Source organism: Gasterosteus aculeatus, chromosome 7 (assembly GCF_964276395.1).
Source record: "Gasterosteus aculeatus chromosome 7, fGasAcu3.hap1.1, whole genome shotgun sequence".
Lineage (NCBI taxonomy): Eukaryota > Metazoa > Chordata > Actinopteri > Perciformes > Gasterosteidae > Gasterosteus > Gasterosteus aculeatus.
Window position 1 is genome coordinate 27,841,189 of NC_135694.1, and position 15,957 is coordinate 27,857,145.

Sequence of the window (15,957 nt, forward strand, 5' to 3'; positions counted from 1 at the left end):
AATTTAATTTTTTCATTTTCAAAATTCTAGCGAAAAAGAGATCCTCTGCAGTCAAAGGAAGGTGGGACACAGACAACTAATGAATAATCATGTTACTTTGCAGCTGCTGGATGTGGGATTAAGCAACCGTTTGCTTATAAGAAGGCATCTGTGAAAAGCATAGCAGGTCTGCAGATTTTACTGTCATTTTCTTTACCCCACAGTAACTAGAAAATATCAATCAAGTAAGTATTTCCTGCAAATTATGGAGGGATTCACAACCTGGAGATGAATTGTGAATTTTTGTGCGATTCCTCCAAATAATCAGATTAATAAAATAGTTTGACTTTTTATCTGCTATGACAGTGGACTCATCTGTAAAATTGTAAGATAATGACAAAATATCATTTGAAGAAGTGATGACGAATGCTCACCTCGCCGTTTCTTTCTCTTGAACATTGATTCACAGACCGCGTGGAACCGTTTCGGAATGGGAAAAGAGTTTTGATACATTCCAGAAAGAAGTGAGTTTATTATGGGGGGACATTTATTTTCCTAATTTATAGCCATCGGCCATAGAGGGAAAAAAAATCTAAATACAGGTCTGATACATTTGAAGTATTTCAATATGCACAACACTGTCTCATATTGAAACATACCAACGTGTTGCTCACACTGAACCGACGGCAGAGTTAATAAAAAAAGAAAAACAGATGAACGCACAGCCTCTAATAAGAAAACATTAAAACAGTGTCCACTTTACATTTTCCCTCCTCCCTCTTTCTTCTGCTTGGGTTTCTTCTTCTTCTTGGCCGTCTTGCTCTCAGACGGCGTCGTCTTGCTCTTCTTGGCTGGGTTGGGCTGAGAAGCCGCGCCGTCGGCCGGTCGCTTCTGCTTCGTTTTCTTCGGTTTCTTTTTGACTTGTCCTTTGTCTGCCGCCGGTCTGGAACTCGAGGTCGCCTGGCCCGCCTCTGCCGCCGCGGCGGCGGCTGCTGGCTCCAAGATTGGATTGTCGCGCTTTTTACGCTTCTTCGTTTCTGGCAGGAAACCTTTCTCCTTCTTCGTGGGACCTTGCGGCACGACAGGCTCCTTGTCGGGCTTTGTCTTTTCAACTTTTGGTTTTCTGTGAAGGTGGACGCAAGCGGGATCAACACGTTTAACAACACATTTTAAACATGTATCGCATGCTGACGCCGTGTGCTTAACAATTGTATGCAGAGTTCTGTTTATTTATCGGTTATATGATTTTGTCCTACAGTCACTTGACTGAATAGTGATTTACAATAATTACTGCTGCACACTGAGGATACACTAGTGTTGCTAGGAGACGGGGGATTGTACAGAGTAGATTTGTTGTCAAGTGGCTCGTACGAGTCATCCAGCAGAGCCTGATGCATTTACCAATTTTATCATGTTTTGAATTTGACACAATTTACGAGGTTGAAACCGGTCGGAGGAATAATGTGCAACAAGCCTGCCATCAAAGCCCGGTTTGCATATTTCATTACTTCAAAGCAATCTTGGGTTTGAGATCCTTTCTATAAATTACACACTGCAAATTGAATTATGAAAAAGGGAAACTGGCTTATGTTGTGTGACTGACACATGGTTCATCCACCAGCTGGCAGGTTCTTTTTCTTCTCCAAATTGCTTCCCAAAATCACTCTCTCTTCAACAACCAACACTTTAAATAACCGCATCACACTATAACTCACTGGACTCCAAGGAGTTTCATCACGGCCCAGTAGGTGTCCTCCAGCTTTCCGGTCTTCTTGAAAGCGACGTTGCTGGTCAGGGACTGCAGGACCTCCTTTAGGGGCTGAAGGTCCACAGACAGCTTCTGCAAAGAGCAGGCAGCAGAGAGGCAGAGGCTTGAGTCTGGACCGACGCCACAACAAAGGCTCCTCTCTCCATCCGGAGGGGACGCTCAACACGCGCAGGCCACCCCTACCTGACGGTGAACGCTCCTGACCAGGAACTGACTGAGCTCCAGGGCTTTCAGCACCTTCTCCTTCACCTCCTTGTTCTCGGTTACACCGACCTGCTGAAGACTCTGTGAGGAGAAAAGACACCGGCGGGGTTGGACCGTTATCCTTAATGGCCTCATCATCATCATCATCATCATCTCCCTCCTGTTTGATGGATATGATGCATTTTGACACACGGTTACAGGAATGTTTGTGAGTGTTCCAGACCGCTGGGCCACCACAATAAAAAGCGCTCAACGTGAAGGCAGCGGTTGAACTTTACGGATGAGATGTGATGACGAGGCGTTTTCAGGTAAGCAAAAAACGGTTCCACAAAAACTAGATTTAGACCCTTTATGTTCAAGACCTTTTGTACATTTGATAGAAAAACCCTAATGTAGTTACCGCTGCTAAACAACTATTACAGTTCTAAAGTACATAAACTAAAATGTTTTAATTTTTTTTGTTTAAACATTTGTTTTAATTACATGTTAATAAAGCTCATTAAAGCAGCTGGTGTAAAAAGACAAGAGTTGCTTTGACCTTTTGTTAACTTCTGACATTAGCATAAGTCGAAATGTCCTCCCCTCCCGAGTGTATTTGTTATATTAATTCATTTGGCTGCGATTTGGAGTGTTTTATCCCTTAAAAGCCTGAGCAGGAAGAAAGAATCAGCTAATGATGCTCCTCGTCTGCATGTGTAACAATTACGTAGTTTTAATATGTCGGATTCAGATCGGTGTGCTGCCCACACAAAATAAATCCATTACTACTTTGCTCAGGTTCTTTTAGAGCCGTATGAACATAAGCATGGAGACAAACGCCGAAACAACCACAACAACAATTCATAGGAGAAAGTGACGGAAATGGACAATCAAGCGGCAAAGAAAGTGCGAAGCCTCTATGAACCGAAGCACCCCGGGGATCACACAGGCGGTGTTGACCTACCGCTGCCAGCTGACCCGAGACCGTCGCACACAGCTCCGTCCAGGGAGCGCCGCTCAGCAGCTGCTGAACCTCCCTGCTCTGCATCGCCCGCAACATCAGCATACAAGCTTGGCCCTAAACACGCACACGCACACAACCCTGTCCATCAACAGGAACGTACACAGGGCTTTAACAGTCCGACGAGCTGGTAAGAACCGGAGGGTCTCCTATACCTGTTGGTAAACTCGGGCTCCAGATGTGATGTGCTGCACAATAGTATCCAACAGCTTCACACACAACACCTGTCAATATAAAAAACACACAGGCGGCATCAGTTACTGCTCGTTCGGCACGCAACGGTTACTGGGAGATGCCGCTGCACTCACAGGGAACCTGGTGAACAGGTCTGTGAACATCTGGGCGCTCAGGGGGCTCTTCCTCTTGCCCATGAAGTTGCTGAGGGCCCCTTTGAAGACGTTGGCGACACGGTCCACATCCACGTTGCCCATGAAACTCAACTGCACAAAACATCAGGTGTCGGATGATTTATTTATTCGTACTCATTTCATGTTAAAGACAGATATTATTTGGCTGATTGTGATGCTTCTGGTGTGAAGCGGGACACAACGCGAGATGCAAATGCATCGGCAAGACTTTCCAGGGATCTAAACACAGCAGCAGCCAAGGTCGAGCGGTGAATGAATGAACAAAACAAATGAACCCGTGTGTGCAGACATACGTCTTGTGCTGCAGCCCCGCCGGCGGTCGGCTCCTCTTTGGCTTCAGCGGGTGGAGCTCCCCGCAGCACTTTCACCACGTACAGAGATGCACTGCAAGGACAGTTCAACCTCAGTAAAATACTAAATCTCCTGAGGTAAAAATGATGTGTTCAGCCTGGAGATTTCAGTCTTGACCTTCAAAACTGACTCTTGGATCAAGTATTCTACTGGATTTCAGTCTTTTATGCTGTCGAGGGTCCTCTTGACAAATTTCATTTTTTATTGGAGGATTTGTTTTATACAACCGGAAAAAACACTAACATGGTTCAACCAGACTGACAACTGCAAGGGCAAAAAGACAAAGAACCATCTGAGAAATAAGTCAATGGTAATAGAAAACTGAAAGCTCTGCATCAAAATGTGCAGATATCATTTAACCACTATTTCTTTCCCCTGCCAGATGAATGTTGAAAGAATTGAATTTCCCTCAGAAAACCATTTCGAGGGAATTTATACAGGAGGTGCTTAAGATAGGAAGAGTGGATTGCAGTTTAATCTCAGTACGTCATCTTTAATTTGTTTCTAAGAGGGGGGGGGCGTCATTTATCTCTGCCAAGGTTGGATTGGCTTTCTGGAAGTGTTTTTCAACAACATTTCATTTCATAATGAGAGATATATATATATAGCACAGCTTTCATTCCTTATATTACCAAGTTATATGTTTTAATACAGAGATTGTAATGGCAGGTATCATTTGGTGCTTTAAAATTATTAAATGAATGATTCTTTCTGCATCATTAAATCCTGATTTCCCCAAATGGGATCAACGAAAAGTCTTTAGTCAAAAATATAGCGTTGTGTGAGAGCTTAGCCTCATGCACTGTTCAGCTGCCTCGTTAGAACAGCGAGTTGTACCTGAAGTAGTAGAGACCGACGCTGGACTCGGACAGCTTCTGGGTTTTCGTCATCAGTTTGTCCAGCAGGTCATGGAGCTCCCCCTCTCTGTCGCCGGCGGTCCTGCAGTAAACTTTGGACCTACACAGCTGGTTCCTGGAGAAACGACACACAGTGATTTGGTTTGGGGGCTTTGAGGCTGTATTGCTAGTTGTTGATATCTGCATGTGCGATACATTGTCAGCATCTCAAATGCCCAATACCTCAGAATTAAGACTCAGACTTAAGCGCAGATTTTGCAGGGGAAAAAAAAACACAAGCGTTCTAAACATTGAATTAGTGATGGATACAGACGCCGTGCATCACGCCACGCTGACGTGCGCTACCTGAAGATATCGGCAACTCGACGGAGGAAGTCCTGCTCCTGCTGGTCGCTGCCGGAGCTCATTCCTCTGTTGATGATGGTGAGCAGAGGCTCCAGCAAACAAAGGACAAGAGGGCTGCCGGCCTGCCGGGCCACGAACACTTCCACCAGGTCCAAAACCTACAACGAGCAAAATGGGTGAGGGAGGCACAGCTTCGAGGCTGGTGAAATGTGTACCTTTTTCCACTTTTGGTCTCGTCTTTTTACTGAGAAAAGCTGGGCTAAACATGTCCTGGAGCTACATCTGTAGTGAACACACAGGTGAATATCAGGCTAGCAGACTCTGGTGAAACCAGAAAAAACAAATACATTTTCAAAAAAGTGTTCAGTTAAGTCCCGGATCGGTTACCTTGATCTTAAAGTCTCGGACCAGTGTCTTCTCTTTCTGAATTTTTGTCTTTTCATCTTTTTTAGCCTCAGCGTTTTTCTTGTGCGCCGAGAACAGCGTCGCCAGGCCCTTGTCCAGCGCAATCATGGCGTCGTCATCCATCTCTTCATCACTGCTGCCGCCCTCCGCTGTGGCCTGGATATACGGCAGGACACAGGACTTTAACGCGACGCATAGTGGGAACCGACACACACACACGTTCAGTTTACTTAATTCAAATAGGCTCTGCATAAGATAACAAGATATATACTAACTCGGTTAATTGAGGACATGCAAACCTAAAACATCCCATTTTAGAGCTTAAAGAAGTAGTAGACACACATCTGCTCGGCTACGGAGGCTACTACGTCCCTGGCAGATCACCGAGCCCACATGAAGACCACGCCCGAAAACCCACCAGAGCATTCTGCCCGTGCAAGACCTTCATCAGCTCCATACGGAACTGTTGGTCCACCTTTCCCTCAGCCATGTCCCCCTCATCATCATCATCATCCTCATCATCGTCGTCATCGTCCTCCTCCATTGCTTCATCAGAGTCATCGTCTGATTCATCCGACTTGTTACCCTATTAAGTCATAACAGCACATGTTAGGATAGCAAATATGTTTCCTAAATTAGTAAAAAGATCATATTTCTTAAGTGTAACAGTATATAACAGACTTATTTATTAAGCAGACTATGACAAGAGAAAATGTTTGTTTTACTTCATGTAGCCTTTGTGTAACCAGGATATTTCCCATTATGATTAAATAACCATTTCTTCTAAAGCGTACTGGCCAAGAAAGGCAGCAGCACAAGTTCAGAAGAAGCAAGAGGGGAACTGACCTCCATCTCATCATCATCTTCCTCATCTGGGTTTTTCGTCTTGTCTTTGTTGTCGACAGTGACGACCAAAGCGCCGTCCTCCTCGTCCTTCTCCGGGTCCAGGACCTAAAAGAACCCAAACAAACATCAATCACTTAAAAACTATTCTAACAAACATCAGTGAGGACTGGCGCCGAGCTCGTAGGCGTTACTTACATCCAAGATGGCGGTGAGGGCCGTTTTGGTGACATCGGGGCAGATGGAGGAGAAGACTGTTTTGCAGACCAGTCTGATATGTCGGCTGTGCTGGGACAGCAGGGACAACAGGATTTCCACCATCACATCCACCCACTCGGGCTCCTCCTCCTGCCCTGCACCAAAAGAAACAAAGCCACATTCACACGCTTACACACAGTCCAACCCAAAGTCAATTTTGTCTAGTGAATTTGTTCTTCTATTGCAGCAGTTTCTTCCACACTTAAGTCAGATTAAATCTCGAGGGTTTTTACATCTTCTTTCATAAACATAAAGTATAAAGCTGCTTTAGATCTCAACGAGAAGCAACAGCATCAGAGTTCATAGAGCGTTCACACTAAAATGTGAAAAGCAGCTGGTGCAGCTTCATCCGCCATGAGGCCTCACCTGGTTTCTTCTTCTTCTTCTTTTTCTTGGCATTCTTCTCCAGAGCTACGTCCACGCAGCTCTGCAGGTCCTTCATGATGTCCACTAGCTCTTCCGGCGCCTTTCAGGAGGAATGTTTTTGTCAGCGGTCTGTTTTTTGTGAATCAATAAGGTTGCAATAACAACAGCACTGCTATGGGCATGGGTCTGGAAGTATTCCTCACCTTGAAGAGGTAGAATCCGACCAGCAAGAAGAGCTGCTGGAACGCGCCGCTCCCTGGAATCGGGCCTTTCTTCTCTTTTTTCTTCAGGTTTGCCACAGACTCCAGCATGCTGCGAGGGAAAAACACGCAGAGGCGCAGCCGTCAAACACGTTACGTCACTCAGGTAGAGCCGAAACAGAAATTACTTGTACAAAAAGATCAAAGTTGTAAAATCACAATCACTAGTGTGGCTGTAACAATCTGGTACATCGTTGTCCTACCCGTCCCAGGCCTGTCTCTGCTCGGGGGTGAAGGGGTTGTAGCACTGGGCGTATTTCGGCTGGCTAAGCAGCAGTTGAGCGTACTGGGCCATGTGGTAGATCCACATGGTGCCGTCGGCTGTGATGCCCACAACGCGCCTACGGTAGGACGCTGCCCCGTCGGACGGGTCTTGGTCCAGAGGCATGAGGTGCAGGGACAAGAGGAGTCTGGAGGAGGGCGGACAGACGCCAAGTCAGTAACAAAACACATGCAACAGCGAGAAAACCGGGTTAAACTCTAGCTAACAGGTGGAACGAGGTCAGATTCTCTATTACTTTTGCGGTTTGCCAGAACAGAAATCTGGCATCAGTGACTTACCCAAAAAAGGAACTGACAAGCGGTCCTCGGATTCTATCATCCAGTGGGATAGACAGCTTCCCCAACGTCTCTTCGATGTCCCGCGATCCTTTCTTGACATCGAAGAACGCGTGGAAAAAGATAAATCTGGAAAAGAAACACCAGCTGACGACCTTCTCTTTATCCAACACCGGTCCCTCGACTTCGCTGACATAGTTGCAGGTCTCACCTGGCCACACCCATGATGAGGTCCTCCTCCTTCTTCACTTGGTTGTTGTCGATGATCGAGCAGAGCCGAGAGACGATCCACCTCCTCAGGCTGAATATGGAGTTCTCCTTCCTGAAGGGAGGCAAATAAACGGCGACATCACATTTCCATCCTGAAAGATAAGCCCAATGATAAACACCCCGACCGCCGCGCTCACTCACTGTTCCTCATTGTCCCTCTGCCGGCGAGCGCTGAGGTCCAGCAGTTTGTCCAGCTGAGGCTGCAGGAACATTTTCTTCAGCCAGTCCACGTACTGCTGCAGAGCCGCGGGCTGAAGGTGCTGCACCACCTTCCACGTCGGCGGCATCAGCAGGAAGCCATTGGTGGACAGCAAGGAGAAGGCCACCATCACTGTCAGCTGCTTGTCGGCATCCTGACAGCTCTGCAAGAAGGCTGAAACGTAGGCGTCCATCTCTGGCGCCAGCTGGAAGCGGCTCCCTTTCTGGGAAATTTTCTGAAATGACATTAGTCAAAAATGACCAAGAGGGTTAATACGTACAGTATAATAATAAAGTACACCTGATCGATGTTAAGCTACCATCCACAAAACAATGTGCACTTTTTTTTAATGCATTAAATACTTTTCAATGGTTTAGTGCCAAACAAAGAAGGGCAATGAGGATAATGCAGTAAGTGCTTTGGTTGCTATGATACGAATGATGTGAAAACATGACTAAGAGTACTTAATCTGGAGCTGACGAAGGCTGGCACTCTTAGCGAGAGAAGACAGACGTTGCTCCAGCTGAAGTGGCAATTTGCCAAAACCACGAGGACATTTTGAGCTTACATTCGCTGGGGAAAGTAAGAGTAAATGACAGGTTCTTTTGTCCACTGAGGACAATATCTGTGGAAGCATGGAGAGATCAACTCTGCATTTGGTCTCGCATTACATTTTAGGACATCGCCCCGGTCACAACTGGATGAGCCCACTGACCTGCGAAGACGCCATGTGCTCAGCGTAGTAGGCCATCACCTCTCCAGACAACACCTCCTTCAGCTGGGCTTCCGACAGAAGGGGCAAGGCGCTCCCCAGCAGACGGTAGCACAGGTAACTGGACAACAGCAAGGGACATGAATGCATTTCTGAGCTGGGCTACGGGCCGGACAATAAGACATCAACAAAAAGACAACACAAGCAGCGCGTCGCTTTCCCCGCCCTCAGCTGCTGCAGTTTGGATGAATGCTTCTTAGCCCCTCGCTGCACTCACTGAGTGGGCCCCAGCGGCTCCTTGAGTAGCATGCCGTTGACGATGGCGTCGTTCCAGAAGAGCTGGAAGCTGTCTTCCTTCAGTGAGAGCTTCAGGAGGTCCAGGACAACCGGTGGGAGGAGACACTCCTTCTTTGAGGACTTGGCCGCCATCTTTAACACCTCTGTCAACCTGCAGAAGACAATACGTTGTTCAGATCAAAGCATTCGCATGCCAACATGCGGCGAGCGCATACCAAGTCAACATTTTGAGTTCTAATTGAGCAGCTAGAATGCCAGCATGGCAGAAAACATGTTTATTTGAGATTCAAACTGCTTTAGATATGACCAATTTACCCTTTAACTTGTGTGATGCAAAAAGCGTGGGCTTGAGTAGCACAGGAAAACTTACTTGGGAATGTTGTCGGCGTTGATGATGGTGGAGAAGCCCAGCAGCTTCTTCAGTTTCTTGGGTTTGAGTGTTCGCGGAAAGCGCCGCAATGCTACCAGCAGCAGCTGCAGCTGCTCCGGAGTGCTGAACGCTGATGCCAGGTCAGTTTGCAGGGCGCTTAGCAGCACCTCCTCAAACACCTCCTCTGGGATCTGACGGACGGTGAGTTTGCAGAACAGAAAAGGCAAAACGACAAGAAGAGAAAATAGGTAGATCAAACAAAGGCTTCAGTACTAAAAGTTCCTTGGTGTAACCAAAGTCAAAGATCAGATCTAAACCACGCAGCAACCAGCGGTGCGACTGAGCAGCAGCTGTCACCTCATTGAGGATGTCCGTCATGGTCTGTGTGGGCAGGTCCTTCAGGTGTTGCCTGTGTTGGCTGAGGCTCTGCAGGAGCTGCACACATCCCAACACCACCTGCGGCTCCTGCAGGAACACAAAGACGAGAGCTCAGAGGCCACCAACAACCCTTCACTGTTCAGGTTCTTCGGCCCCCATTGGGGCAGACCGCTTACTTCAGCGATGCGGCCGGACTGATGGAGGGCGAGGACGCCAAACAGGTTTCCAAACGCGGCATTTCTGAGGAATTTCTAAGAAACACAAAGCAAAAGCCCTCTACTTAGAAGAGCCCATTCGTGAAGTTTTTCGAGCCAACAGAGTAAACATTAAGACACTCACCTTTTTCGCTGTCTGCAAATTGTGCTTTTGTTTTATTTGGTTGAGTATACTTTGCAAAGAGATTTGTTTAAATGCACCCAAGACCTGAAAAACAAGACAAAAGCTCAAGTCGTGCCAATAAATGTTTCATTTGTCAACACAAACACAAAGTGAAGAGCAGTCAGCGCTTCAGTCAAAATGAATCACATTTTAAATTGTTAGCAGGGGTGGTTGATGGTGAAAGCAATGGAAAAGGCCAAAAACAGAGCTTTGATTTAAGATTATTTCACACAAAAAGGTCAGATATAAGGTGAAGATGAAGTCAGCCCGAGACATCCTCTTGGGTGGATGTACTGAACTGGTTTCTGTAGTCGTCTGCACTCACCTGCCCCAGCGCCAGACTGAATCCGGGTCTCGCAGCCTCCCGTGTGTGAGCGAGTCCATCCACCAGCCTCTTCAAGGAGTATTCCAACTCATCTGCCTGCAGGGCACCAATGACAACACACCAAGATTCACCATTTGGGCTCACTTATGATAACACTGTACGGATAACCTGACACGTCATAACCGTCTATGGAATAACTTCCTGGTGGTGGTTTCACAGCTGTAGTTACAAACAGACGTGGAATGTAGCAAAGTTCATTAAGTGAAGTACTCTACCAAGTAGATTTAAAGTCTGTGTAGTTGAGGGGGGGGGGGGGGGGGGTTTCTACATAAGCTCAGAAGAATATTATTACTTTCTGATCATGTGATTTAGTTCTCAGATTTCTAACATGACATATAAATTAACTAACAAATAGGATGTTATTAAACTATTCACCGTATGTCAAGTTATTGAAATAAATATAATGTAATTACATATATATAGAATGACACATATTTAGGAATAAACCCATCAGCATATTTAGTAATGTCACTGGTTTATTTACTACTACTTTAATAACTTTAATAATAAGAGGATGATCACGCTGGGTTCTCGTACAGTTACTCGGCGGCGTTAATCCGCCTCACCTGGTCGTTGGTTTTCAAGTACTGAATGAGGTTCTCCAAAGCCTTGAGCCGGACCTCCTGGTCCGGTTTGGCCAAGTCCCAGAAGAAGTCGAGGAACACGCGGTTCTTTTGCGGGATTCCGGCCGGTTTGACCGGCTGCGGTGTCGTTACGGAGAGCTCCACCATGTCTACAGACATCTCTTCACGCCACCACAACCTCGGTACATGCTGCAGAAGGAGGAAAGCACGTGTGTCGCTGCGCGACTACCGCTTCCGGGTCAAACCGGGTTCTTTTCAATTTCCCCAAAAACTTTATTGAAGAAGACAAAACAGAGAAATTGTTTTACAGAAATATGTGAAGACTAATACTAATAATGATACAACTACAGAACTTGAGTCTTCTAGTGCTACTGTAATATACTTTGTTGTATTTCATCATTTGATTCTATTTCTATTTTATATATACACACATATGTAAAATTTGTAATTCTAAAAAGGGCTTTTAAAAGGCACATACAGTTTTATAAAAAAAATAAACGGATGAAGCTATTGGTATTTTTTTTTCAGCCAGGCGCTGTTATTTTCCAACAAACACCAAAGTTATTTTAACTCATCGGATATTCTGTTCTGTATTGAAAAAAACAGACAAAAGAGAAAACACTTATTGGAAATGCAACAGGACAAAAATACACTTCAATTGTTCCATAAAAAGATATTCTTTATTAAAACAGCATGCAAAATCTAATTATTCCCGGAACAGATCATTGAGCAGCAGAGTTGAGGCTGCCAAATGGATCAGCAGTCAGTCCGATGCCATCAGAGTCCTTTCTTGGGTTTCTTTTATTCGACCGGAGCAGCCTGCACATTGTCCAGGGATCTCTGAGCCTCACTGATCTGCTGCTGCAGCCTCTGCTTCATGGCCTCGTTCTGGGCCTTCTTCAGCATGTCCTTCATGTCTCTGATGGCCGCCCGGTAGCCCGGGGCGTTGTGAAACACTCGGATGGCCTTGTCGCCGCTGCACGCCAACAAGCGCCCGGTAATGTCAAATCGGAGGTCGTTGATGTTCTCGCTGTGGACGCCGTGCATCTCCTCCTCCAGCTGGCCGCTGGCGGCGCCGTACATGGCCACGTTACAGCCGTCACTGATGGCCACCACCCGGCCGTCAGGGGACAGGGCCACCCGGCTGCCCTCGGACGACGTGCAGGGCACGGTCTTCAGAAGGTACGGGTCTTGCTGCTTTTTGTACTCCACATCCGTGTCCCACAGCTTCCACGTACCGTCTTTGGAGACGGTCACCATTCTGATGGATGAAAAGGAAAGAATACGCTAAAAGAGATTCTTTGATTTATTTGCAATCAGCCGGTCAATTCAGAAGCTTATTTATAATTCTCAGGATATAAATTGGTTCTTTAAAAAAATGGAAAAGTGTAAAAACATTTTATTATACAGGGTATACATTTGAAAGGTGCTACTAGTACACAGACAAGCTACCCGTTTCCCCGTTACCAGACAAATCTACAGTAATTTGAGATATTTGTCAGGTGGATCTAATGTCATATATGTATATGAGTGAGTACTGCTACTTTTTAATCTTGCCTTTACCTGCTCGAGTCATTGGAGAAGGCGAATGAGTGAACTCCCGCCGAGTGGCCCTTTAGGTCGAACGCTCGCGCCACCTCTTTGAATTCTCCTCCCTTCCCGAAGCAAACCTCCCACACCTTCACGTCAGGAGTGAAGCCACAGGACGCTACGAACCTGAGAAGCCCGCAGTTACATCATCACACAAAGATCAGCGGGAGAAATCCCACGAGAACACAAGGGCTTTGTGGCGGTTTCCCAGCTAAAATAATGACTTTTAAAAAATAGGTTTTCCAGAATACTCAAAATGCAGTGAGTCGGAGTATGAAGTATTTTATGAATCAAGTAAAAAAAAAAAAAAAAAAGGAAAAATTGGTCAACATCAAAGAATTCAAACATTAGTACATCAATCACTACTAGACCTTTTTAAAAACCACAGAGTCTTAAAAAAAATTACTTTGTTGAGATGACAAAGACTGACCTGCCACATGGGGAGACGCACGCGTAAGAGGTGGTAATCTGGTTGGTGTTGATTGAGGCCAGCACGTCTCCTTTCAGGTCCCAGATGTGGATGCTGGTGTCGGTGGAGGCGCTCATTATGAACTTGCCTGCGGGGAGGGAACACAGAATCGGATGTTGTTGGCATTGCGCGTGTTTTAGAATGGTTGGAAACATTGCATTAATGTTAAAAAGAAGTCGTGTTGTCAGCTGGCGGCTCAGTCATATGTAGACGTGAGCTATGGAAAGAATGACAGCACAGCTATATTTACAATAATGTCATTGCTTTACCTTGCTGGCAGACATTCATTTCCAACAGGCAATTGGTGAATCTAAACTATTCACACTATTACAGAGCCAAAGCATCCGAATGATGCAGAATTCTTATTTTCTGCAAAGTAATATTGCCTTCAAGATCATAGCTGATAACAGCTTTGGTTTTCCTTTAGAGAGGACTCGATCCATCCCTTTAAAATACATTTGGTTTGTACCTGTCTCTGCAATGCCTATGTTGAGGATGGGGGCTTTGTGTTTCTGTGGGAAGTCCTCTGAAGATGCTTTGAAGGATAATGTGCCGTCCTCCTTTTTGATCATTTTGAAGATTCGGATTGTATCTCCATTGGACAACCAAGTGATAAACGCCCTGCAGAGAAAAAGGAGAGAGTTGTGATTATCATGCTTCTATATACAAAAAAATACCTCAAGATGAAACCAGCGCCATTTCTGTTTAATAAATGCAAAATTCTGTTTTGGTTATAATTATATATATATTTATATATATATATATATATATATATATATATAATGATTTGGGGAGTAGTTGTCAGAGATAATCCCTTTCAAAGACGCAAAGAGGAACAACATGATAAATCAAAGTAGCTGAAGTTGTTTTGATGATGATGGTTAGTTTGAAGTTAGATAGATAATGCTTCATGTCAAGGAGGCTCTGCACGAGTACAATATGAGTAAGAGAGAGAGGGAGAGGGAGAGGGAGGGAGACAGACCTGGAGTCCGGGCTGAAGCGGACTAATGTGGCGGAATCCAGATCCACGTTGGCCCTCAGGCACTTGTGTTCCCGATCCAGGAAGTCTTTGGTGCTCCAGATGCGGACGGTGCGGTCTTCGGCGCACGACGCCAGGTACTTCCCGTTACTACTGAAATCCAGGCACGTCACATTCGCGCTGTGGCTCTGAAAAGCGTCATGAGCACAAACCAACTTGTGTTTTAAAAGATCGACTTTGCAGGAGGAGCCTGAAGGGAGACGATATTTGTTACTGCTGATTTTTTTTACGTCAATAAACATTTACATGACCAACAATCCTCGCCGTGCTCTGAGGCTCTTACGCTGAGTGAACGTGTGTTTTTTACAGCGGCATCGGGTGCTCCACTTTACCTTCAGCGAGGCTGCCAACAGCGGGTGACTAAAGGTGTGCTGTGCAGCTTTATCTTTGCGGGTCCGCGGTTTCTCCTGCTTCGGTTTCTTGGATGTAGGGCCCTTCGCGACGCTGCCCACGGCTGAAAGACAAAAACAGGGCGCGATGGCACAAAAACATTTGAACTAACAAGACAACTGAATTGCACTGCACTAAAGTCTCGTCATTATTGCGGCAGGTCTCCGAGGCACAGGACAACACACAGTAGGTGATGGACGTAGCGATGACATGTATTTTAGATCTTCTAGCATCTGTAAAAAAACAGTAAACATCTAAAGAAGTAATATGGATGATAAGATCAGACAATAACATCTTTTATAATATTGTTGCATCAGCGTAATGATCCTACTGCAACAATATGTCTCTTTCTGCCTTTTGATTGTCATTCGTGTTGAACCATTGTGCACAGTTTGGTTTAATCTGTACTAAACAAACCCTTCAAGGAAAACAGCATATATTTGAGAAGGGGACTTAGAGTGGCGGTGGTGAAACACAGTGGTCATTATTCAATTTCCGCTAAACGTGACATTAATTAATAGTAAACGACTTGACACTGAGCGGCCGTCCCATTGGTCTGGTCGTCAGTGTAACCTTCGCTGATTGGCCAACGACAGGTGACAGTCGCTTTAAAGTTCCTTTAGTTTGTCGCTTCGTAAGTCCATGTGAAGGCGCAGGTGACGCCACATCAGCCGGTGCTCGCACTCGTTACGAACCAACGCACCTGCGTGTGCGTGTGTCGAGGCGTCAAAGACCACAGGAGCGGTGAGACTCGGGAGACGGTGACTCACCGCTCCGGCTAGAGTTACGTTAGCTAACGTAACAATGTCTCTTACCGGCAAATTCCGACGCCTGCTCTATTTCTTCTCTTATTTCTTCTTTCCGTTTGCCCACCGCCAGTGCAACCAGAATAACCAGTGCACCCAGTAACAGAGTTACGGCGAACAGTGCGGCAAATTCCATGTCTAAAGTTTTATGCCACGTATTTGTAAACTGCTAACGTCTTACTTGGCTACAATGCGCATCTGAGGGAACTGCGCATGCGCCAAGCTCTACATGTTTTCTTCCTTGTTGGTTTAATCGTCCTCCAGCGCAACTTAGTGGACTGGAGGGTTAAAGCCCTGAATGAGAAGAGGACATTTACTGATCAGGATGCAGCAGTACCTGATTAATTGAATCCCAGGCTACATGCTGTAATTAGACTGCTGTAAGGCAGTTATTTTTGTTTGCCTTGTGCAGTTATGTAATTGTAATCAATTACATTTAACGTGTAGTTTTTACTTTTTGATTACATTTTTTAGATGGTTATAGCTTATTCTAACACTTTTTAGTTTTTATTCCCATGTCTCTATGCC

General features: G+C 45.6%; 2 protein-coding genes across 2 annotated transcripts; both read right to left on the reverse strand.

Annotated features, from left to right (window-relative positions):
• Window positions 1–491: 491 nt before the first annotated feature.
• mybbp1a (MYB binding protein (P160) 1a) lies at window positions 492–11,473 on the reverse strand. The gene is made up of 27 exons (XM_040183263.2): window positions 11,118–11,473; window positions 10,492–10,587; window positions 10,128–10,211; window positions 9,965–10,039; window positions 9,768–9,875; window positions 9,411–9,601; window positions 9,021–9,191; window positions 8,747–8,864; window positions 7,974–8,266; window positions 7,774–7,884; window positions 7,566–7,691; window positions 7,208–7,414; window positions 6,948–7,056; window positions 6,745–6,844; window positions 6,319–6,473; window positions 6,124–6,228; window positions 5,696–5,863; window positions 5,260–5,433; window positions 4,873–5,030; window positions 4,508–4,642; window positions 3,613–3,703; window positions 3,260–3,391; window positions 3,107–3,175; window positions 2,895–3,008; window positions 1,931–2,032; window positions 1,695–1,819; window positions 492–1,102 (listed from the first exon to the last, which is right to left on the reverse strand). Exons 1-27 carry the CDS (start codon window positions 11,292–11,294, stop codon window positions 739–741), a joined length of 3,858 nt encoding a protein of 1,285 aa, XP_040039197.2. The 5' UTR covers window positions 11,295–11,473; the 3' UTR covers window positions 492–738.
• Window positions 11,474–11,796: 323 nt separating this feature from the next.
• Window positions 11,797–15,732, reverse strand: tbl2 (transducin beta like 2). The gene is made up of 7 exons (XM_040183264.2): window positions 15,439–15,732; window positions 14,566–14,687; window positions 14,177–14,361; window positions 13,664–13,815; window positions 13,156–13,282; window positions 12,699–12,851; window positions 11,797–12,396 (listed from the first exon to the last, which is right to left on the reverse strand). Exons 1-7 carry the CDS (start codon window positions 15,563–15,565, stop codon window positions 11,937–11,939), a joined length of 1,326 nt encoding a protein of 441 aa, XP_040039198.1. The 5' UTR covers window positions 15,566–15,732; the 3' UTR covers window positions 11,797–11,936.
• Between the last annotated feature and the right edge of the window lie 225 nt (window positions 15,733–15,957).

Coding starts and splice junctions, on each gene's coding strand:
- mybbp1a (XM_040183263.2), bottom strand. CDS start 11,294: ATGTCTGTAGACATGGTGGAGCTCTCCGTAACGACACCGCAGCCGGTC. Junction 7,885..7,973: donor CAGAGGGACAATGAGGAACA/GTGAGTGAGCGC, acceptor GCCTCCCTTCAG/GAAGGAGAACTCCATATTCA. Junction 4,643..4,872: donor CGAGTTGCCGATATCTTCAG/GTAGCGCACGTC, acceptor TCGTTTCTCCAG/GAACCAGCTGTGTAGGTCCA.
- tbl2 (XM_040183264.2), bottom strand. CDS start 15,565: ATGGAATTTGCCGCACTGTTCGCCGTAACTCTGTTACTGGGTGCACTG. Junction 14,688..15,438: donor GCAGGCGTCGGAATTTGCCG/GTAAGAGACATT, acceptor TTTGTCTTTCAG/CCGTGGGCAGCGTCGCGAAG. Junction 12,852..13,155: donor TGCGTCTCCCCATGTGGCAG/GTCAGTCTTTGT, acceptor CGGGCTTCTCAG/GTTCGTAGCGTCCTGTGGCT.